Source organism: Enhydra lutris, unplaced genomic scaffold, assembly GCF_002288905.1.
Source record: "Enhydra lutris kenyoni isolate GAN:26980312 unplaced genomic scaffold, ASM228890v2 scaffoldscaffold16, whole genome shotgun sequence".
In the NCBI taxonomy this organism is placed as follows: domain Eukaryota; kingdom Metazoa; phylum Chordata; class Mammalia; order Carnivora; family Mustelidae; genus Enhydra; species Enhydra lutris.
In genome coordinates this window covers 38,678,350-38,702,085 of record NW_019154100.1, presented here as the reverse complement: position 1 = coordinate 38,702,085, position 23,736 = coordinate 38,678,350, and the positions used below count along the sequence as shown (strand labels likewise).

At 41.0% G+C, this 23,736-nt stretch overlaps 1 protein-coding gene across 1 annotated transcript in view; it reads left to right on the top strand.

The window, feature by feature from the left end:
- The window catches only part of LOC111147295 (dedicator of cytokinesis protein 4-like), a gene marked incomplete at its 5' end in the record, with an annotated part of 117,611 nt that overhangs the window by 46,897 nt on the left and 46,978 nt on the right, over nt 1–23,736 (top strand). Inside the window, 6 exons of the mRNA XM_022503251.1 lie at nt 4,526–4,621; nt 5,461–5,521; nt 9,668–9,761; nt 17,408–17,556; nt 19,248–19,334; nt 21,107–21,211. Coding sequence (XP_022358959.1) covers nt 4,526–4,621; nt 5,461–5,521; nt 9,668–9,761; nt 17,408–17,556; nt 19,248–19,334; nt 21,107–21,211 — 592 coding nt within the window. The remainder of the gene's footprint in view (nt 1–4,525; nt 4,622–5,460; nt 5,522–9,667; nt 9,762–17,407; nt 17,557–19,247; nt 19,335–21,106; nt 21,212–23,736) is intronic.

The following is a 23,736-nucleotide window of genomic DNA, read 5'->3' as shown; positions in this document are numbered from 1 at the left end:
TAATCTCTGATTAGGTCAGATCACTTGTGTTACGTAACAAATCTCAATCTTTTCAATCCTAAGAATTAAAGCCAGGGCTGCAAAATAATGATTTTAAGTAGGGTTAAGAGTGGGAAGACGGCAGGGCGGGGGGTGGGGGGTGGGGAGAAAATGACATAATTATCGGGTTCTTGTACATTGCTCTCCAAAGCAAGATATCCTTGGCTGATTTCTTGACGGGTTGACTAAGCTAAGAGCTGGCCTCTGTTGTTCGGTACTTGATTTGATTCATTGATACTGATTGGTCACTCAGCATTATTAATCGCTTTCTAAATGTTCCTTGCCAGAGTATCACAGAACCAAGTAATTTTTAGTGAATTCTGTGATTTGGATTTGGATGGAGGCTAGAACGACTGCAGAGTGCTGTAGGGGACTTTGAGGCAGTCCTTTCCAATAGAATATGATCGCAGTCCGGGGTGAATTGCTAGACCCAGTTCTCATCACTGTGTGAGATGGCCAGAGAGGACATGTAAGAGTGTTTTAGTACTTTAGCGTTTTCATTCTAACACTCATTTTCTCCACCGTTTTCTATGGATCTTAGCCATTTTCCGTCCGAGTATGTTGATAAAGTATTTCTTTTTGAAGGCAGGACTAGCTCCTTATGCCTGGAAAATGTTAACAGTTCTTTCAGAAGTACAAAAATCATTCAGCGATACGTCTTTCTGTTACAGAATATGCTCTGCCTTGTATGTGTGCCCAAGCATCACGTCCAGCCATTCATGCTTCAGAATCGATAGCCAAATGCCAAGTTGTATACTTTGTTTTATGATCGTTACTTTAAAAAAGTAGATGTATTATTAGTATCCAGATTTAGAAAGCATTATTAGTGACTGATAGGTTTCAACTTGCCGGATTCAGAATCATCCCTGAACCTTTTAAGAAAATTACATTCAAAGGAAGAGCCAAGGAGGGTACCCAGATTTCTTGGGATGGTGGTGGGTGATGATAACATAGATTCTTTGTACTGATTCCTGAACAAAATCATTTTCTTCTGGTACCGCAGTTAAACTGGAACTTTTAGTAATTATTCACCAAGCCCTCGTTCATTCTAGTGTACAAAGCGCCTGTGTTTCATGACAGCTGGAGTTTAGCAAGAACTCTGATTAAAGCCTCATCCAGGGTAATAAATTGCCTTTGAAAACTGCTCTCATTTCAGTTACCAGTCCTTGGTTGGAACAAAGAAGTAAAATGAGAAAGCACTCAGTGAAATGAATCTCAGGAGATTTGTGATTAATTATTTATAATAAATTAACAAGATTAATAAATACATCATTTTATAGTGTCTCTTCTCTACTTTAATAAAGGCCTAGAGCTTGCAATTTGGATCGCTTGTGTCTAAATGAGGCTTTGAAATAGAAGATGTACCTTGACGTTAGCATGAAACCAGTAATTAATATATTAAGCCTCTGTAGTTAAGACTGTTTTAAGGTGCCTGATTCATTCAATGGAGATTATTTTTCTTTTGTGATTTTTAACGTATTATTAGAAATGTTACTATAAATATTTTTCTTTCATGCTTTTCCTACCAGCATATTGGGTTTAAATAAAACCTAAAGTGATAATTAAATATCATTACTACCTGGGTTCAGGAGAGAAAGTGAAAAGCCAGCCATGTTTCAGGAAACAATGAAGTGCTGCTTTGGCAATAGAAGTCACCATGAATTGGTAGAAGCACAATGAGTCACTGCACACATTATGAATTGGGAACACATGCCGTTATGGTACAGATTCTCATTTGTTCTCTGTAGTTCATATCTAAAACTTCTTCAGTTTTGTTCAGAAGCTGAAAGTAGCTTCCTTCTTCCTGCAAATGTAGGAGTTGCCCAAAGAGCCTCCTTAGAAGGAGACTTGAAATCTGTGCAGTGGTTTCCTTCCTAAGAGCTAGCTCACCTTTCCCCACCCCATCCCCCAACGTTGTCTTCATGGACCCATACTCCATCTTTTTGAGTAAGTAGGAGTCAGGATTTGTTATTTTTGATAATGCTGGAAGTGTAGATCATTGAGACCAGTGTGCTCTCTCCAGCATAGAGTGTCAGAACTAAATTCGGCTTCCCCTGGCTCTGCTTGGTTTGGTTTTATTTACCAAGTACCTCCCTGGGGCAGGTGCTTTCCTAGGGCTGAAGACACCGCAGGGAATGTGCTGTGGGAGCACACAGTAGGGTGCTTTCCGGACGAGCCACTGTCCCTCTCCCTCCTTTCTCATATGTTGCTCGAAATAATTAAGTAAGACTCCAGGTCATTCCAGAGGTCTTTATTTGGCAGTCACACATTAAATTCTCGTTTGGAGGCCGAGCAGTGGATACACCACATGTATCTCAGGAGTCTGGTTCTTCTCTTTGGATTAAGAAGAACATGGACACAAAGACACAGGTGTTTCCTGTAGGAGGGATGGCCTCACCACCACTATGTGGTGATGTAGAGAGAAGCAAATTTAGGGTCAGATCCTACCTCCCCCTGTTGATGTTCTTTCCCAGGGTAAGAGCTTTCTGAGCATTATGTCATCCTCTAGGACTCTGGTTTACCCCTCTCTCCACTGGTAGGGAGGCCCACTGCCTATCAGCTAGCAGTGAGAAATCACCCTTCACTGTTCTCGGGTGAGTTCCCCATGTACTCAGCATGGGCACACAGGCCAAATAAAAACACAGTCTCCCTGAAGTTGGCTAGACTCTTCTCTTCTGGCCGCGAGGCTCCCCTTCTCAGTTTGTATCAGATAAACTGGGAGAACCAGCTTCCCGATAGAAAGAACAAGCCTGGCTGCGAGAGCAGGTGGATCAGGTTCTAGACTTGGTCCTGCCATTTGGGTCTGGGATTCCTGAAGGTTAAGCGGGCGCTGCGGAGCTATGCCTCTTCTTACAAGAGGGTTTGTGGAGCTCTGATTTCTGACTGTATCAGGAGGCTGTGCAAATTAATGAAATTCATGCCTGCAAAAGAAGTCTCCCTATATTTTTAGAATTATTACTTAACTTGAGTTCTTTGTTTTTCAGCCTATAAAGTATATGAGGTGTGGGCTGTCACTTGGGGAAATTTCTACATCACCCGGCACTGCTTTGGCAGGCAGATTTGCACTTGAGGACTTGGTTTGAGACCAGTTTGGCATTTAAGCTTGAATCAGGTGCTGTTCAGAGGGTTTTTAAAAGAAAACTCACTTAAAACAAAGGAGGGGACCGTCCCTGGCAGATTAGTCAGGGCAAGCGCCATCCCATGGTACAGGACTTCTCTCCCTCCCTCCCTCCCCCCACTTAATCCAGGAAGCAGTTCAGAATAACCCAGGAAACGAATGCTCAGGGATACATAGGCAACAGATGAGGAGACAAGGCAGAAGGCTGGGCTCTGGAGAGGCAACAGCAAGAGGAAGTAGGGAGAGAAGTTGGGAAAGAACATAGCACCAGGAAGGAAGGAAGGGAGGGAGGGAGGGAGGGAGGAGGGAAGCAAGCTAGTTTTGGCAGAATAGCTTTTTTTCTTTAGTGTTTATTTCTCCTTTAAGCACAATATGTGATTGGCTTAGGTTGTGCTTGTGAGAAATGTTTTCTTTCTCTGGTAATCCCAAAACCAAGATGAAAAGGAAACGATTTTAGACAGAAAGGATCTTTAAATGCAGAGGGGTAGGGAAGGATGCTCCCATTGCCGTGCCTCTGTTCTTACTTTTATCTTTTGGGGAAAGTTCAGTCATAAAGGCTTTGCCAAGTGTATGCTTAATTTGCCAAGAGGCAGGAGTGAAAGTCAAACAGATCCTAATTATTCTGGTTGTTGTGATTCTGTGTTTACATAGTGCCTCTGCTCCAAGGTGCTTAAGATTAGGGAAAATGTAGGAGGAGAGTTGTGGTTCAGTACTTGTCACCAACCTGCTCTAACAGCCTCATAGACAATCCCCTGTGATTAATGACAAAATGAATGAAACTGTTGAGTGAGTGCACAGATAGTACAATATGTATTGAGTGGGCAAATGTGAAGGGAAAGGAAAAAACGCAAAACGTCATACCGTCTGTACAAGGATTTTCCTCTAGCAGTTGCACTGCAGTAAAATTGCCTGGATGAAGATGCATTCCACCGAGAGGTAGGAAAACATTTTTATGTGAATAACAGCAAGATCTTATTTCAAAGTAAACTTAGAGGTACTCCTGTTTTCCCTCTTCGCGGTGTTATTTGCTGTGGTAAGGCTCATGCCTCTGCTAGTGTAGGAGAGAAGCTAGGCGAGAATGTCTTGGAGCTTTGGGGTGCTTGTATAGTTTGAAAATATGATCATATGCATGTGTTCGTATTTTATGACTTGGTTAATCTGAAAATCAATTTGCTTTGTCAATGCTTCCTGGATTAGAATTCCGCTATTTGGTCCCTATCCTAGGTAAGACATTGTTTGCAAATCGTGCTACTTGTGCGATATTGGAGTGGTTGCTAAGGCATTTAAGGTACTGATGAAAGTAAGATGGTTGTCATGGTGACTGATAAAAATAAGTGTTGAAAATGCCCTGCATTCTTTCTTTTCCAGTCTATTAAAGAAAATTGAGCGGGAAACATGGAGGGAAAGTGGCGTTTCATTAATTGCCACTGTAACTCGTCTGATGGAGAGGTTGTTAGATTACAGGTAAGCTGAGTCCCCTGCTTCTCGGGTGTGCTGTGCTCCAGCTGGGAAATCAGAGTCAGGATCCAGTCAACTTTCCGCTGGAGTTAATCATCAGCCCACAGTACCTTGTTGGACTTACCTAGCTGGTTCAGAGTTTTTAGTTCATTTTTTCCCCCTTTTTCTCTCTTTTGTTTGATGGACCGTTCTTTCAAAGTCTTAGTGAATTGAGAAGGTTCTCAGAGTCCCATGAGTAAAGGGATCTTTTTTGGTGTTTAGACTCAGCCATTGACACCAGCAGATCTTTCGGTTTTAGGGTGAAGACAGTGTAAATGAGAATTGTATGGTCAGGCTGCTTTCTTATAAAAGAGGGTTTAAAAAAAAAATGAAAGGGGTGGTGGCATGCGAAGTTCACACTGTTACCTTTCATAGATGCAATTTTTTTTATTTTTAAATTATCTCAACTGTTAAAGCAGTTCATCCCCTTAAATGCGCGGTGCTTTCCTTTTAAGAATGAAACCCTCGTTCTTGTTGTTGATGGCCAGGCTTCTAGTCACTTCCCACCCCTCTGGAAGAAGGTGTATAAGAACACATCTTCACTCCTCCTTCTGGGGGATGGGGGGGAGCCTGTCTATTGAGAGGGAGCAACAGAAATGGTGCTCAGGAGTGTCTCACCTGAGACCCTGCAGCCTGGGGCAATTCCCCTAGTCCCCAGAGCCCCCTTCTCAAGGTCAACTTGCAAATTGCCTTGGGTCTCTGACAATACTTGCACCTACCCTCCCCCAGTCCCACCCCCATGGAAGAAACTGTGTTAGTCCCTAGGAAGGAAGTTCTAAGTTCTGACTCTTGCTTTTTGTTTTTAGGGACTGCATGAAAATGGGAGAGGTAGATGGCAAAAAGATTGGCTGCACCGTTAGCCTTCTGGTTAGTAAACGATTCCTCTCTTCCTCCTTGTATCCTAACGTTTGATTCACAGAATCGTTCTGTTTGTTCACAGAAATACTGTTTCGATTGTTTTTAGTTTACAATGTGTTTTTATCTGGATGCTTCTTAGAAGAGCTTGGAAGTGTTTTCAAAAGAAGCACAGCGAGCTTCAGGTTGAATTAAATCCCCAAAAATGCTCAACCAGTACGTCGCAGAAGGTCCCCAGCGCGTCGCCTGCCTGTGGCTCTGTGAGATCAGAGAGCGATGCCCCCTCCCATCCTGTGGCGCTTTACCCTCCGGGCGTCTTTTGTGGCTCTTCCTAGAAAAAGGCACAACGTCCCTGACTAGAGCTCTTTCTACTTCTGTGTAGACAGTTTCTGTGCTTGTTTTTATATTCATTCTACATTTTAATGAATATTAGTCATCTCTTCTTTGGTGAACAAATGACAGTTTCTGTTTAACACACTAATTTTCACTCTCTAGCTTGTTTGCAAATTAAGTGTCTAATACCATTCTCGTGAAGTTTTGCATCATAACTAAGATAAGCATATTAATTGATCACCCAAAGAGGACATTTTTTAGGAGTAAAATTAAATATTATGTAAGGAAAACAGGCTACACCATGATTGTCCTGGAACACTCAATTGTATTAAAATGTCTCATCCCTGAGTGTTAAATAGGATGTATTCTCACCGCAGAGCTGAAAAATTGACCATACATAGAGACATTCATTTTTTTTTTTTTTACATTTTAATATCAGATATATTGATGCTCTTGGTAGTTTCCCTTAGTCAGATATGAAATACAGAAATATGTGACTGCTTTCAGGTCTAAATGTGTGAGAGCCAAGGTTTCTTTTTCGTATGTTGCAGAATAGCTGAGACCTCACAGCTGTTCTGAGTCCTTGTACAGACGCTCTTCTCCTGACTCTGATGGTCGGAATCCCTCACATGCCCTGCGGGGCTCTGCCGGCACCTCGGAAGTGTCTTTTGCCCCCACTCTCATCTGTCTTGTCCTCGCTCACCAGCTTCAGTCTTTCCAGTCTGCTCTGTTTATTCCCTTCACAGCCCCTCGTCGAAGCACAGGACTTCTGCTCCTTTGTTACCAGTTTCCCTAGTCTGTGTCCCTCACTGCACTCAGGCTCCCCTCCAAGTAGATGCCTCTGTCCTTCTTTACCACACCCGCGGCTTGTTCCTCATTGTGAACGCATGTCCCACATCTCCACCTCCGAAATCAGTCACTAGAAATAGTGAGACCTGAGAGTCTTCTATCCGGCCCCATCTTGTGGTACACTTTCTGACATTATTTTTGTCATCAGACCCAACAGTGACCTCAGGCCACCGGACCAGACCCCTGAGGTCAGCCCACTCACCTCCGATCTGAGTTCTCATGTCTAACCTTTGAGCATCGTCATTACCACTTTTAAGTCTCCTGCATGTGTTTCCCCAGTGTCTTGCCTGCTGCTGCCAGCCTTTTACCACATTCAAGAGCCTCGGCCCAAGCTGCTTCTGTATCCCTACCTGGGCATCAGTGTTTGGGCAGAAGACCCAGTGCTCTGTCACTCTTAGTCTTCTTAGTCCATCAGCTTAACCCTGGCTTTTCCCCAATGCTGACCACAAAGTTTCATAAATAACCTCAAAGGACAACCTATACTTTTTTCCAGAGGAATCTCCTTCCCTTGTCTCCATCTTCTTCCACATTGCCCTCCGTGTGGAGGTAAGCAGGTACATGCAGACTCCAGGTTCATTTCCTCAGTTGGTGTAGCAGGAGAGATCATTTCTCTGGATGATGGAATAAATACTCTGCCTAAAATATGTGTAGTCCCCCAGTAGGAATAAGCCAGAGACCTAATAAAATCAGTGGCCCCAGTAGGATTCACTTGACACAAAGAATTTATCCTTTTGGCTTTGCATTGACCAAGAACAGTCTTTATAGAAAATGTTAGCATTTTTTAAAAAAAAGGATTTTGTTTATTTATTTGAGAGAGAGTGAGACAGAGCATACACTGGGGGAGAGGGAGAAGCAGACTCCACACTGAGCAGAGAGCCCAACATGGGGCTTGATCCCAGGACCCTGGGATCATGACCTGAGCCAAAGGCTGATGCTTAACCGACTGAGCCCCCAAAATGTTAACATCTTGAAAGCTGTTCTAATTTCAGACTAGCACGAGAACGCTTATTATCAAAGTGCCAAATACATAACTTTGAAGCTAATCTTTTTAGCTTCTAGTCCATATGGAAAGTTCTTGATGTTTTCTAGTAGTAATATGGTTCTCTTCAGGTACTCACTTCCTCTTAGAGATTTTCCTTAACTCTTTGGAAGGGTTAATTCCAGATTGTCTTCAGGAGAGCTCTGGCTTCCTTCACAAGATTGAAGTTAAACTGTAGTGTTAAATTGGTAAAAATGCATAATGTTTGACATGACTCATACTAGGAAATGTAATTATTGTTTTGTTCTATGTGTCACAAGTTTTGCCAGACATATGTGAAAAATTCTCATCTGTTGACTGGAGAGATTTTTCTTCTTCTTCTTCTTCTTCTTCTTCTTTCTTTTTTTTTTTTTTTTTTTTTTTAAGGAGAATTATTCATTTACAGAGTGATCACTTATTTTGTTCTCAGAAAAATGCTGCTTCTTACCAAAAAGCTATTAGAGCAAATCATCCCTTAATAATGTAAAAAGCCTGCTGTGGGGTTGTTAGACTTGTGTTTATGGTACAACAGTTCTTGCTAATTAAAATGATTTTGGCCATAATAAGAGAGATGCGAATAGCATTATTTACTTAGATTTTTAAGGAATGCCAAGATCTATAGGAGACAAGAGGAAAGGGGAGGATAATGGTATAAATTGGAAGAAAAAAAATTTTATGATGCATTCAACTAAATGTCAGTGCCTCAAGGTAGGAAGAGTTCTCATATTGAAGAATAGACAATATTAGGTGGTGGACAGAAGGTACATTTGACAGAAGGTCCTCGGGCTTGAAGCCAAGTGCACTTTAAGCAGCCACATTGGCTATTTGGTTCATCACCAGAACCCTGTCTAGCTAGTCAGTTTCAAAGATTTTTAGGATTCCTGATCTTTCCCCCTTAAAGAAAACCTGTCACTCCTTCAGGCCAACAGAATTATCCCCATATCGCCTCTCATTTTCCCTTCTTCCCCATACCAGCCAGGATCAGTGAACAATAGTGATGGTAGTTCAGAGGGCTTGTGCAGTGATTTCATAATGCACAAATGATCCGCCAACAAAAAGTGCCCCATTTAGAAGCTCACAGCATCCTGCTTTTGCTGGAACCTCATGTCATGTACATTTTTGTTCCTGTTTACTAAGTTCAGTGAGGGCTAAGGTATTTTGTACAATGTGGTAGAGGAGTACATGTGGGTGTTTATAGCTTACACCCTTAAAAACCCAACATAATGGGTCCAGGTAAGTCAGAGTTGAATTTTTCATAAGTAATGTTAAAACATTTCAGGGAAGATTGGTAAGCTCCAGATAACTTTTTTAAAAAATAAACAAAATGTTTTCAATAATCATGCCCCTCTAATAATAGTTTGAAATCTCTTGTTAATAATCCCTTTACTGGAAGTATTGAGACCCCAGCACAAGTAAGAAACTCTGAATAGTACCTTACCAAAAAAGAGCATTTTCATTCATCCTCTTTTACATGATTTTTCAGGGGAAGAAAAAAAATGCTTTTACATTATTTTTACTCATCCTTACTTATATAAATCTTAGAAACTTTTTTTTCTTCAGAGCAAAATATGTTTGAAATTTGAAATTAAGCTATGCGTTGAATATCAGTGCTCGGGTTTAACAAGTGGATTAATCTACTGTTATTTTTAATATATTTTTTAGTTGACTAGGCCGTAAAACTAACAAAAAAATAATAGAGTACAAAATAAATGTGAGTTGCTGGCAATAACGTTCCCCAAGCGTTACCAACTTATCCAATAAATTGCTAGGTAATGTTTAACATAGAGTTGCATTAAGAGTATATCACTGGGCCTCCTTCCTTAATTTTTAAGAAGACATTTGTATGGAAAAATGTGTCCATTCTTGTAGTTCCAAACACGGAACTTCACAGAGTAAAAAGCAGCTGTTTGCAAACCTGACTGTTGAGGAACGATCCATACTTGTATTCTTTTTTACAGAACTTCTATAAGACTGAACTAAACAAGGAAGAGATGTATATACGCTACATCCACAAACTCTATGATCTGCATCTCAAAGCGCAAAACTTCACAGGTAATTCTGTCTTTTGGCTCAGGGTGGGGAGAGTGGGCTGGACACTGGTGTATCATACACGGTCAGTCCTTTGCTTTGTATAATTAGAGCTGGGAACTCAAGCATTTGTCCTTTATAATGGAAATTTTTCATTGGATCTATTTTTCTAGGTACTCCATTTTAATTTATTGGCTTTTTTACTCTATCTCTTGGCATAGTTTTTTAGAGGTTGCTTTTGGGAGTACAAAATACGTATCTCACTTTTGGAGCCTACTTACAGTTGGTATTTTACCACTTCAAGTTAAATAATGTTATGTTGTAGTTCCCCTACATATTGTGTATGCATACATTGGAAACCCCACCAGATAATGCCATAATTTTTACGTTAACAGTCATACCTATTTTATTTTATTTTTTAAAGATTTTATTTATTTATTTGACAGACAGAGATCACAAGTAGGCAGAGAGGCAGGCAGAGAGAGAGGAGGAAGCAGGCTCCCTGCTGAGCAGAGAGCCTGATGCGGGGCTCGATCCTAGGACTCTGAGATCATGACTCGAGCTGAAGGCAGAGGCTTTAACCCACTGAGTCACCCAGGCGCCCCCACAGTCATACCTATTTTAAAGAATTTAGAGGATTAAATGGTCTGTCTTTGTTGCTCATATATTTACTGTTTGTGTTGCTCTTTCTTCCTTCATGAAGTTCTCAGTTCCTCTTTGTTATCATTTTTATTCAACCTAAAGAATATTTCTTTTAAAGTAGATCCGGTGGTGAAGGGCGCCTTGGTGGCTCAGTCAGTTGGGCGGCTGACTCTTGGTTTCTGCTCAGGTCACACTCTCACAGTTGTGGGATCAAGTCCCGAGTAGGGCTCTGCGGTCGTGGTCAGTGCAGAGTCTGCTTCAGATTCTCTCTCCCTCTCCTTGTCTCTCTTTCTCTTTCTCAAATAAATAAATAAAATCCTCAAAAACAGAACAACAACAAAAAAGTAGACTTAGCAATGAAGAATTCTCGTTGTGTTCCTTCGTCAGAGAAGTCTTCATTTTGCCTTTACCCCTGAATCTGCTGGTTATCAAATTCTAGGTGGATAGTTCCCTTGTTTCAGTACTTGGAAAACTGCCCTGCTGTCTTCTGGCCTCCATGGTTTCTGATGCAAGATCAGCAGTCACCTAAATTGTGTCCCTGTATATAATGTATAAGTTTCTCTGGTTGCTTTCAAGACTGTATCTTCGGTTTCTAGCAGTTCAATTATGATGTATATGGTCATGGCTTTCTTTATGATTATCCTGTCTGGATCCACAGTGTTTCGTGAATTTATAGACTTATTTCCTTCACCAGATTTGGGAGGTTTTCTGGCATTATTTCCTCAAATGTATTTTCTGCACTGGTCCTCTTTTGGAACTACAAGTGACATGAATGTTAGGCCTTTTGGTATTCTGTAAATTCTTGGGTCTCTGTTCATTTTTTTTTTTCCCAGTTTTTCTTCTTTCTTGTTCAAATTAGATCATTTCTGTTGATTTGTATACAAGTCAATTGGCTCTTCTGTGCCATTTCCATTCAGCTACTGAGCCCTTCCAGTGAAATCTTTTGTTACTGTATTACCCATTTCTAAAATTTCCTTTGCTTTTTTTCTTTTCTTTTCTTTCCTTTCTTTCTTTCTTTCTTTTCTTTTTTTTTTTTTTTTTTTTTTTTTTTTTAGTTTCCATTTCTTTATAGGGAACTTGTATCTTTCTGTTCAAGAGTGTTCACTTTTACTTGAAGGAGCGTGGTTATAATAACTTCTTCATAGTATTTCTGTAAATCCAACAACTGAATCTCGGGGTTAGCATCTGTTAATTGCCTTTTCTCTTTGAAATTTTTTTGGTTATCCTGTTTCTTTGAATGTCAAGTCATTTGGGGTTGTTTCATGAACGTTTTGAATATTATGAGACTCTGGGTTCTGTCAAAACCTGGAGAATGTTGAGGGTTTTTTTTAATTTCAGCAGATAGTCCAATTAGGTTCAAACCTCAAGTCCTAAACCACCTTCTGAAGGTTGTGATTCCAATGTCAGTTTAGTTTTCAAAGCCTTTCCATACTGTTCTGGTCTGTCCTACATATATGTCACTTGGAGAGAGCCTGGGACCTAACCAGTGGTCTGTACCATAGTTCATGTCTCAAAATCTTTGTTATGTTGATTCTGGTCTGTTCAATATACGTGCAGCTTGCAAGTGAGCTCAGGACATTGTACACAACATTTAAAAATCCCTTTCTCTCTGTGATCTTCCTCACTTTTACTATCTCCCAAGGGCTCCTTTTCCTAACACTCTCACTTAATCTGAGGCAAATTAGTAAAAGCCAAGACTTGATCCTCCCTACACTGTGATGCATTCCCGACAGCTGGTCCTCTGGGAGCCAAGCACCAAACATAAAAAAGCCCATGGACGCCTCTGCTGCCATGATGCCCACACTGTGCATTCTGCAGCTTTGCGCTGTGTTCCCAGGACTCAAAGGAAGCAAGAAGGGTCAAAAGGACTCCAAACCCCAGGAGGGTTCTCCTCTCAGTCCTCTGACCAGAGGAGCTTTCCTGGGGAGCTTTTTATGTCCATTTCCCTTTGTAGTTCCAGGAGACCAGTACAGCGAAGCCAGGAGATATGAAAGGTGAAAAAATAAAAACTGCAAACTCACTAGTCTATGGTCATTCTTTGAGTATTGATTTTCTTACTCTGCCCACCTTCTCTCATTTACTCTTCAGAGTCCTCCAAGAGTTGCCTTATATATCCCTCCTAGCGTTTTTAGCGGGGGAAAGATACGATACAAAGAGCTCACATATCGTAACCAGAAAAGAACCCTTTAACTGAATGTAGGAACTATAAATCTGAGTCTTTTGCTGCACTGTTCTTCCCAGAAACTCCTGAATTGTGGCCTCTTCTCCAGCTTTAAAAGAAAGTGATCCTTTCTGAAATGGTCCTTGTGTGGCCAGATTTTAAATAATGCTTCCAGCTACAATTTCCCTGTATCGATTAATGCATCTCTGTTTCTGAGTGTGGAGACCTTGATGTGCTCTTTGGTATCTCTGAGCCTCCCTCAAATAATCAGTCACCATTTTCTGGTGATTTCCCTTCCTAACCATCTCTCAAAGCCACATCCTTTTCATTGTTCCCACTCACTCTGCCTCAGTTAGGCCTTCATCATCTCACACCTGAGCCACCTAGGCGCCCCACCACATTGTTTTTAATAGTTATATAAGGGGTGTGTTATGTGTGTATGTGTTTGTGTGTGTTTCTGTGCATACACAGGTAGGTAGAAGTATCTCCAGTTAAAGGGTGAATTCCTTGAAGACAGAGATGATGTTTTCTTCTTCTTAGTGTTCTCATTTTAGTGCCCAGCCATGGGAGATTTTTTTTTTAAAGATTTTATTTATTTATTTGACAGACAGAGATCACAAGTAGGCAGAGAGAGGCAGGCAGGGGGGTGGGGGGGGGAGAAGGCTCCCGTTGAGCAGAGAGCCTGATGTGGGGCTCAACCCCAGGATCATGACCTGAGCTGAAGGCAGAGGCTTTAATCCACTGAGCTACCCAGGCATCCCCCCATGCAAGATTTTTTTTTTCTTTTTTTTAGAGAGAGAGGGCAAATGCATGCGCGTGGGAGTAGTGGGGGTGGGGCAGAGGGAGAGAGAGCATCTCAAGGCCTGATACCCAGTGTGGAGCCTGATACTGGGCTGGATCTCAGGACCTGAGATCATGACCTGAGCTAAAACCAAAAGTCTAACACTTAACCAACTGAGCCACCCAGGCACCCCTGCAACGTGAGATTTAAATAAATGCATCACCAATAAATTTACTCAGTTAAATTTTAAAACCTACAGAAATTTTTCTCCTTCAATATTGGTAATTCCCATATATATATATATCTTCACACAGATGTGCTGATGGTCTTGATTAAATAGACTAAGATTTTGGAGGTATGTTGTCAGAAAGTTTAAATGACCATTTTTATAGTCGTTAGTAGCCACATTTTGAGCTAGTTTTTATAGCAAAGAAAACCACCTAGTGGAGTTATTTTAAAATCCATTTAAAAAGAAATGAGGGAGGGAACTAAGGACAAGCTCTTCCAGCTATGTAACTGTTCTCTGAAACAGAGTCCAAATCTGATTGTATTTTAGAAATGGGCAAATTAGTTTTCTTTAATTTGTTTACTGAACTTGCAGTATTTATTTTCCCCAAAGTCATAAGAAATAAGTCCTCCTCACCTGCCACATTATACTCATTTCTCCTCTGTCCTCATTTTTGTGTGTTCTTGAAGAAAGTGAAATTAATGGGGAAACTTTTCTATCTTTAGAGCATTCTGTTTAAATGGCTTTAACCCTTTGCAGCCTTTTGTGACGATACTCTCCATTCGTAATTCATCCCTTATCTTCTCGTGTTTTTTTTTTTTCTTGTCGCATGTGGGTGTCCTCACTATACTCTTGTCACGATGATGGAGTGAGATGGCCCATGTTTAATTATGTGGCGGTGACTTTTGTTCAAAATTCTAAGTACTTTTGAAAAAACTGCTGGAAATTTGCGATGTGATTCATTCTTCCCTCTTCAGTACATACTGTTGTTGTCTTAAGATGTAGAAGTATAAATATCCGATGTATTGCAATAAAACATCTACAGTTTGCTAATGTGTTTAAAATCTGCCTCAGTAGTGTCCTATGTTGGTCACACCTCAAAGGGTATATCTGTTTAATTTTGTGGAAAGTTTCTATAGCTTCCTTCACACACACCATTGACCCCTGAGAGACATCATCGTTTTCCGGAATCAGATTCTGAGACAGGTGTCACCTACTCCACACCTTTCAATGTCACCATTCTTCTGATGCCTTGCCAATCCCAGCTTGCCCTCCCAGACTCGGTGACGGCATACCCACTCCCCATCTACCTCTTGTCCCTGGACCGCCCCAGGGCAAGCATGATTTGGAAAGCAGTTGAGATGGACTAAAAATGCTTTGTTGCCCCCCACCCTTGTAATTTTTTTTATTATGGTAAAATATACTTAACACAGTATTTACCGTCTTACCTGTTTTTAAGTGTACAGTCCGTTGGCACGTCGTGCATTCCCATGGTGGCACAACCATCCCTGCTCCGGGTCTCCAGAACTTTTTCATAGGCACAAACCAAAACCGTGTACCCGTGAAACAGTAGCTTCCCATTTTCTGCTCCCCCCAGTCCCTGGCGTCCACCATGCTACTTTCTGGCTCCATGAATTTGACCTTCATAGCTCTTTCAGTCACCACCTGTGGGCAGCTAAAGGCTTCAGCTGGGGGAAGGGGTTTGCTTGGTCCTTCTCACCCTTTTCACTATGAAATGATTAGCCGCAAGGATATTTTTTGAAACCTCAGGTATTGGGGGAGAAACAAAAGAAAACTGAGAGACAAAAGTGTTCATTCCAGAGCTGTTTATTAAGAGAAAAAGGAGCTATTCAACAGTACAGGGCCAAATCTTGGAGGAGAGATCTTTGAAGGCCTGCAGGTGTCACCTCTGTGGTAAATGAAGGGAACCATGGATTATTCATGTAGACAGAGGAACAAGGACACACATAGGGCTTTGGTAGATGCTTGGCATTTGTTATAAGGCTGTGTGAGGAATGAAAGATCAGGAAGTCATCTCAGGAGGTCTCAGGAAACTAGAAGCTACTCAGATCCAGCGCCCATCTGACCATTATTATTAGCATTCTTGTCCCATCAAAACCAGTCTTCATGGCTGGCAACCTACGGTGTGGCCATTCAGCTCTGTTTCTGCAACTGCCCAGTTAGCCAGCACCCTGGATACTCTCCTCTGTCCACGTCACATTCACCTTCCACAAGGTAGAATTTGGTGAGTGTCCATTAAACGGAAGGTGCCTCCATCCCTGTATGGGCAGCTTTCTTGTACTACTGCCTCCGGATGAGGAGGCATTGTGTTTCCTTCATCAGAAGGCTCTGATGGGGCCAAGGGACTCCAGCCACGGAGGCTGGAGGCTTCTCAGGAGAAAGCAATGAGCTCCATCTTATGTGTGCTATGTGGAGGGACCCTGAATGTGAGCAGAGGTTGGTAGGGACCAGATCATGGCCAGCCTTCCCTGTCCCTTTCGGAAACCTACATTTATTGTTAGCTGCTGCGAGTCACTGGCTGCTTGGAAGCAGGGGAGCAATACGATCCTTTGCAGTTGAAAGGTCAGACTGGTAACAGTGTGCAGACTGAACAGAGGGGAGTAAGGGACTGCTGGTGGCGTATGAAAGCTTTTGCAGTTATTGAAGCCAGGAGACTAAGCTCACCAAAGGTAATCACGAAGAAAAAAGGCCAGAGCCTGTGCCTCACAGGACTTGCACAAGTAAAAGGCAAGAGAAAAGTGATAGGGATCCAGGCCTTTCTAATTACAATTTCATGTTACACACTGAGATGACCACATCGTAGTAATAGCACTTAACCTGCTACTTTGGAGCTTTATGTATAGTTACTCTTAAGGCAAATAAATGAAGACGAAGAATGACGATTTATTGATATTGTGTTAAAAGCTACTGTTACATTTTTTTTTTAAGATTATTTATTTATTGAGGAGGGAGAGAGCTCGAGCAGGAGGGGCAGAGGGAGAAGGAGAGAGACTCTCAGGCAGACTCTGCACTGAGCGTGGAGCCCCACGCAGGCTGGAGCTCATGACCCCGAGATCATGACCCAAGCTGAAATCCACCGTCGGGCACCCAGCAGGCTGTACCACCCAGGCACCAAATACTACATCTTTAAGAGACACGCAGGAATGGTCATTAAATGGATTAATAACTTAAGGGTTCGTCTACTTTATTCTGTTTAATAAATGAGTTGGCCATTACAATATTAAAGGAAAAAAAATAATTATTGTAGTCCTTCATCAGTGACAGTGGAACTCTGGTTCCTATCGGTCTGCTTGGCCATAGTTAAGATTCAGGAAGAGACCTGCAGAATGGCAAGTATTCTATTAAGGGCACTACCTGTGAACTGTGCCTAGCCTGTGGATTACCATTTCCATGTGTGTATACAGAATACCACCTCTTTATATGTTTTCCCAAGAAATCCCAACTGCACCAACATGTAATGACTTCGGTAACCATCACTAAAGATTTGGGGGGCCAACTGAGGGTCATACCACACAACACACAACAGTCCTCTCCCTGTAAAGAGAGAACTTTTTCAGCCTTTTATTATCAAGAAGAATTTAATTACCATTTCTTGTTTCCTAAGCACACCCTTTGGAAGATGCCTGTAGCCTCCCCCAAGGGATTTACCAGTGAACATCCCCAGCAGTCAAAGGCATGTCTCCCTATTTCTCTGAATGAGCTCCAACAATATATCCTCAAACATTTTTATGATGCCAGCAGCGTAGAGGCGTTGTAGAAATAAGGAAGAGGGATGGGAAGGAAGAGAAGGCAAGAAAGAGGGAAAAGAGAAAGAGAGAAATGGGGGTGGGGGTGGGGATGAATACAGGGAGCCAAAGATGAAATACAAACCTCTGATAGTTCCGTCTTCCAGGGGGAAGTCATCACTTGTGAACTGGCTCTTGCATCTCTGGTGAACATTTTTCTTCATTATCATGAAATTCAAAAAATGTTTTTTGCAATTTGCCCAAGCCAGCTGCATTTGAGGGGAAGCTGTTTGGGGTCTTGTCTTGATCATTTCCTTCCCACTCAACTTTCAGAGGCTGCATATACTCTCCTATTATACGATGAGCTGTTGGAGTGGTCGGATCGGCCCCTCCGGGAGTTCCTGACCTACCCCATGCAAACAGAATGGCAACGCAAGGAGCACCTGCACCTTGCTATTATCCAGAATTTTGACCGAGGCAAAGTAAGTAGCCCTCCCCACCCATGGTCTCTCTCAAGGCGGTTGTGTTGGTTTCATGTTTCCTTTCATTCATAGTTTTTTCATGTCTACCTCCTCAAGCCAGGTACCCTCAGATTTTAATGAGGATTAAAAACATCCAAGAGTTTGCTAAAATTCCCAGGTCCCTCCTCTAGGCATTCTGATTGGGTATGTCTGGCATGAGGCAGGGGATTTTGTGACTTCAACAAGGACTTGACATTGCAGTGAGTACAAATTTGGGGCCATACTTTGAGAAACACTGGTCTGGAGGTTTTGACACCTAGGCATTTGATTCTCTGAAAAACCACCCCTCAGCTACCTCCCCAAATTAGCATGCATTCTGCCCCATTCCACTTTTTTGGTAAGGGAAGGTAAATGAAACTGACTTTGTTTAAAGAATGTTATGGCATCCCATCATATAGTTAAAAGATCCCACTGACCTGATGATGCCATTCAGCCCATTACCTCACTCCACTCTGTCTCCCTCCTCAAGGACTTAAAATACCCTTTAGGAAAAGTTAAGAATCTGATCACAGTTTTTTATTTGATTTGAACATTTGGATGCTTTGGTGATGCGTGTCTTAGATTTAAATATATCTCCCAAAATGTGAAGGTTAAACAGGAGACTAAAATACAAACAGTAGCTGTCCTTCTTTTACAAAACATAATTGCATAACTTGATGCAAGGAAATTGCCTCTTTCCTATCGTCCTTTATTATGTATCTAAATACCCTGACATATCATTTGTTACATTAATAGCAAGGAAATGCCTTTGTGTCCTCCTCCGGTGAAGTTTCCATCTATAAGCTGTTATAAAATCCTGTTGTGCTTATTTTGGCCCTTCAAAGGGGTTTTTCACTAGATCAGGGGTTACAAACGATGGCCCATGTGTCAAATGGCTCAGTACCCACCGTTTTTGTACCACCCACATTCTAAGAATTGCTTTTACATTTTAAAGTGTTTGAAAGATATGGCAAGAAAAAGAATATCTGACAGATGAAAATTACATGAAATTCGCATTTCGGTGTTCCTAGATAATAGCGTTATTACAGCACAGACACGCTTATTCACTGTGCCTGCTTTTGTGCTTTAATGGTGGAGTTGGGTAGTTGTGACAAGGACCGTGTCGCCCACCAAGCCCAAATTATTTACTGTCTGGCCTTGTGCAGAAAAAGTTTGATGACCCTTGGGCTAGATGAAAGAATTTTTGCATTTCTGCTGAGAGTAACCAGCTGGGTTAGATCCTCACAATTTACAAGTGCAGTTGAGCCAAGCAAGGGCTCGAGCATGCCAGCTGTGGATAATTGGGCCTTAGGGGTCAGTGGTAATTCTCCCCCTTAGCACCGAGGGCCCGTTTATTCATCTACTTGGCCATTGTGGAACTGTAGTTATTTCAAGATGATGATTCTGAAATGATTCCAGAAAATGTTTCCACACCATATGTTCATGCCTGTTGTGGTGGATTATATTTTCTCACTTCCTAAAGATTTTTAATAATTTACATGTTAATTGCATGCTGGTATCAAGCTTAAAGTGGCAGTGGTACTATTAAAGGTAGACTGTAGAGATTAAGAAGTAAGGCCTGGTGATCTGAAAGCAGTCTCACCCTGTCCTGTGGGTGGAAATGAATGAACGTTGTGGGACCATTAGTGTTTGTATCATTCGTTTGTCCACAGTGTTGGGAGAACGGCATCGTCTTGTGCCGGAAGATCGCGGAACAGTATGAGAGTTATTATGACTACAGAAACCTGAGCAAGATGAGGGTAAGGAACCTGGATGTGCGCTCATCAGGCAAAGGCATCCTTTTGTCATTAACCTTCCAGTATCGTTCAGTAAAACTAACTTTGTGATCATCCCGACCTGTCTTGCAGAAAGCTTGTTTAAGGGAAGTCTTTCCTCTGCAGCATACTCAGCTGTTTATATAGAGAAATAGCAAAGGCTTCTAATTAGTACATGGAAGTGAGCCTTTGATCTCTTCTAAACATCACGTCTGCAATGTGCAATCTAATCCGTGATTGATTCTTTTAGTTTGCTGAGAAGTCTCTGTACTGTTTGAAGAGAAGCTCGCTTGTATGCAGATCTCTACCGCAATGTACCATTCTTAGACCCCAGTCTGCACAAACAGTAGACATGGCTAGCTAACCCATTTCTGACCACTTCAAGGCTAAATTCTACAGATGTCATCTCTCTTTAGCTGTGGCAACTTGTGTTTTGTGCGATACTGGAACCAAGGTCTCGGTACCCAAGAACCCAGGGAGTTCAGTATTCTGTGCTCCTGAACCAAACATTTTGTCCCTTCTTTTCTTTTCAGGTTCAAATGGGTCCCTCTTGCTCTCTGAGTCCTTACTCTTCAGAGCCATGAGCATTTTGTGTCCTCTTATCACACTTAAGTTCTGCAGGGTTTCTAAAATAGAAAGATTGTGATGTTGCCTTTTAATTCTGAGGTAGCAGTTTATGGGATGATATTGTCAACCTTTAACAGCTCATAAAACCCCATGCCTCACAAGTAGCTCACTCAGCCTGCAGGAGCTGGTATAGTATTTCATGCCAGAAGTTCATCGATGTTTCTTCTAACATGAAAACCAACGAGGAAAAAAAAAACAAAAACAAAAAACCTTGTTTCAACTTCAGTCCATCATGCTAGGTCTGGCAGGCACTGCGGTTCTATATAAAAACATGTCTGTGCTTCTCTTGGCATACACCCCTGTAACAGAAGCGAGGTTACAGTGTTTACCCGGGAGAGCCCTTGGGTACCATAGTCACTCCGATTTTTATAAACCCAGAGCATTACACTTCATGCCAACGGCTCTTTGGGGTGCTGTTACTGGGGGCAGGGGGAGGGGGAGAAGTTTTCAAGAGCAATATTCGTCTTTCTCTATAAACCCTGGGGATGATAATACCATGAATGGAAAACCATAAGCTTTATGTGCGTCCTAGTGCTGACATGGTTAGAGATACACTTAAGAGTTTTCAGCCCAGACAGCACTTGGCACGATGGGTCTCCTCGGGTTCGGTTTATCCCTGTCCAGCCTGTGCAAGCTTGCACCTTCCAAATGTCCTGAATTACCATGACCAAGAAGAACCAAATCCACAGGTGAGTACATCTAGTGCTAGAATTTTCCAGAAAGATTGGGCCTCTAATAGTTCATTCATTTTTTTTTTAATTCATGTTCATCTTCATTTAATTGTGAAGAAAATATTTTCTCGATAGGCTTTGTGCATAGAAATTATTTTCTTTGGTGAGAACATGGAATATTTGATCCTTTAAAGTCAGGGTCAGCAACCTGTAGCCTGTGGACCTGGCAGGACTGAGTAGTTATGACAGGGACCATATGGCCTGAAAAGCCTATTTTCTTTATTCTCTGGCCATTTCCAGAATCATTTTGCTAATCCCTGCCTTAAAGCACAGAAAGGGAGTTAAACCTTCTTTTCTGAAAGAAAAGTTCTTCTTCATAAAGAATAAATATCCTCTTCTAGAAACAGGGAGAGCTGAAGGATGAGGTAAAATTCTTAGAATTCTCCTCTGCTTTCCTAGATGATGGAAGCCTCTTTGTATGACAAGATTATGGACCAGCAACGTCTTGAACCAGAGTTCTTCAGAGTTGGATTTTATGGGAAAAAATTTCCATTCTTCTTAAGAGTAAGTTAATACACTATTTAATTTGTTGTTATACTTCTAAAATAGATATGCCACTCAAGAAAACCAAGATGTTTGAAGACATTTCGTCCTTTTAGAACAATAAGAGATTTTCCTTTAACGTTTTTAGTGTGCAGACACCGTACTAAATCTAGAATACCTTGTTTTGAATAATTTCCCAAGTTATCAAAGAATGGTTTGATTTTTCTTCCTAAATTTCTAAATGCACTATATCTTATGAGCAGTCTTTGGTCATTAGAGCTGCTCCCCTGTGGGAGTGCTGTTTACTATTCTGTTCAGTCTGTGATTTCCATAGAGTTAACAGTAGAGAAAAATGGCAGGGCATTGCAGGTGACATAAAACACTGCAGTCTCACGTCCTGTAGAAACTCCCTCCAGAATCATGTAAAGAGCCCAGTTAGTGATTTTGTGAAAAGGTAAATGTCACCCAGCCAAGAGATGCCATTTATTGCTAGTATAAACTAATTCTACCAAAGTAAGTCTTCCAGACACTAAGGTACCTTGTGGATCATAAAATACTTGACTCTGTTCTTGCCATTTTTTACATTGTGCCAAGTCGTACGTTACATGCTTGAAGGCTTACTTAACCCTTCAGGGTATAAAATCTTACTTACACTTACTTATATGAGAACAGTAGTTGGGAGAGGAAATGTACCTCCCCACGTAACTGAGGAGAAGTTTTGGGAATACTTTAGAAATTGAGCGAATTCATTCCAAACTCTCAATCTCAGCATACAAATGCTTTGGTAGCTGTGTTGCCCTGTATCCTGCTTTAACTGCCAGCACTTATGAATACATATAAGATGGGGATACTTGGAGGAGGAGGGAGAAGAGGAAGATTGGACTTTGTTATTTGTTTAATAATCATTAACTTGTCTCACTTTTAAAATGAGAGTTTTATATGTATTTTTTAATTCATATATTTACATGTAAAGTTTATATGTATATACATACACACTGAATATAGATCTAGAGTCCACATTTTCCAAACACCAGGAGCAAAAATTCATTTTAGTGTTACATTGAGCATACACTCAAATGACAGGTTGATCGAAGTGACTGTGTATTTTGGTGAGTCAAATCTCCTTGTTGGGTTAAAAGGAAGTCTGCCTGTCGGTGTACATGGTCACAAAGCTGACTCTGCAGATGGACCTGAGGACAGAGGAAAGCTTGATTCTGGATCAAAAACAGAGATAAGTTTAGAACACTTGCTGACTTTGAAAGACTGAGTTTCGAAAGTGGACATTGTAGGCCAGCGTTGTCAATAGCAACCCCCTTCCTCGTGTACATGGCCAGGACCCTTGTGGGAGAAGGGGCTCAGTCTAGCGCAGAGGGCTGGAGACCCCACAGGAAGGTCCAGACGTGACTCTGGTGCAGCACATCCCCTTCCTTTCTCGGTTCAAAATCAGGCAAAGTAAAAGGTTACTTTTTCTTCCTCATCATACTCAGGGTACAGTGTTTACAAATCATATTGCCTACAAAAGTATTTTAATTTCTTTTAAAGATCAGAAGAAAAAAGTGAGTTTTTTTGGCTGAAGAACTTGTTATAATGTATATTAACTTGTATATTATACATTAGATTATGTATTTATTTGTCCCTATACCAAATCAGTCTCTCAGTATGACTTTTAATACATTTTTATAGGGGAAGGGGCCCACAAAAGTCATATTGTATCATAATGTGGTCATATTGATCAAATTCTGAGTTTAGCTAGCAAGTGCACTGTGAAGTATCTTAGACCCATTTATCTTATAAATGAAACCGTGATAATTAAAAGTGTAAAGTTGTTTTTTTTTTTAAATCAGAAGTAGTTTAGGAGCCACAATTTTAAAGAGAATTTAGCAAAGTAGAAAACTGAATTAGTTAATAAATTAAATTTTATTACAAAGTCGATTGGAATAAATCAACCTATTAATAGTTTTTTCAAAACAGCTTTTCTAGATATAAATGGCATTTTCTTCAAAACGAAGAGAAGGGTCACCCTCTATTGGTTTCTAAAGGGCACCACACCTTTCAGAATTATGGGGCTGGATCTCTTTTTAGGAAATCAGATTCTAGTCTGTCCATCAATTAAAAAACAAGCAAATATCAACATTAAAGATTTCCTCATTGATCAATTCCAAGATAATTTTTGAAGTTGCAATAAATTAATACATTTATATAAGCATATGATCTAAATAGTTTTTTTTTACCCTCATGAAAAATTGACCATCTCTTTATGCACAGGATATCTCTGACTAGTGATTTGTCTGAAGAGAATGACCAAGGTCAAGGATGAGAGATTGACTTTTCATTGTATGCTCTCTACTGTTTGGGTTTTTGTTTTGTTTTGTTTTGTTTTTACCAGAGATATGTATTTCCTTTTCAGAAGAAAAAGACAATTAAAAAAAATTTAAGTGTGAACAAATGTGACCCAGCAATTCTACTCCTAGGTATATACTCAAGAGAATTGAAAACATATGTTCACACAAAGAACTCTACACAAATGTTCATAGCAACATTATTCA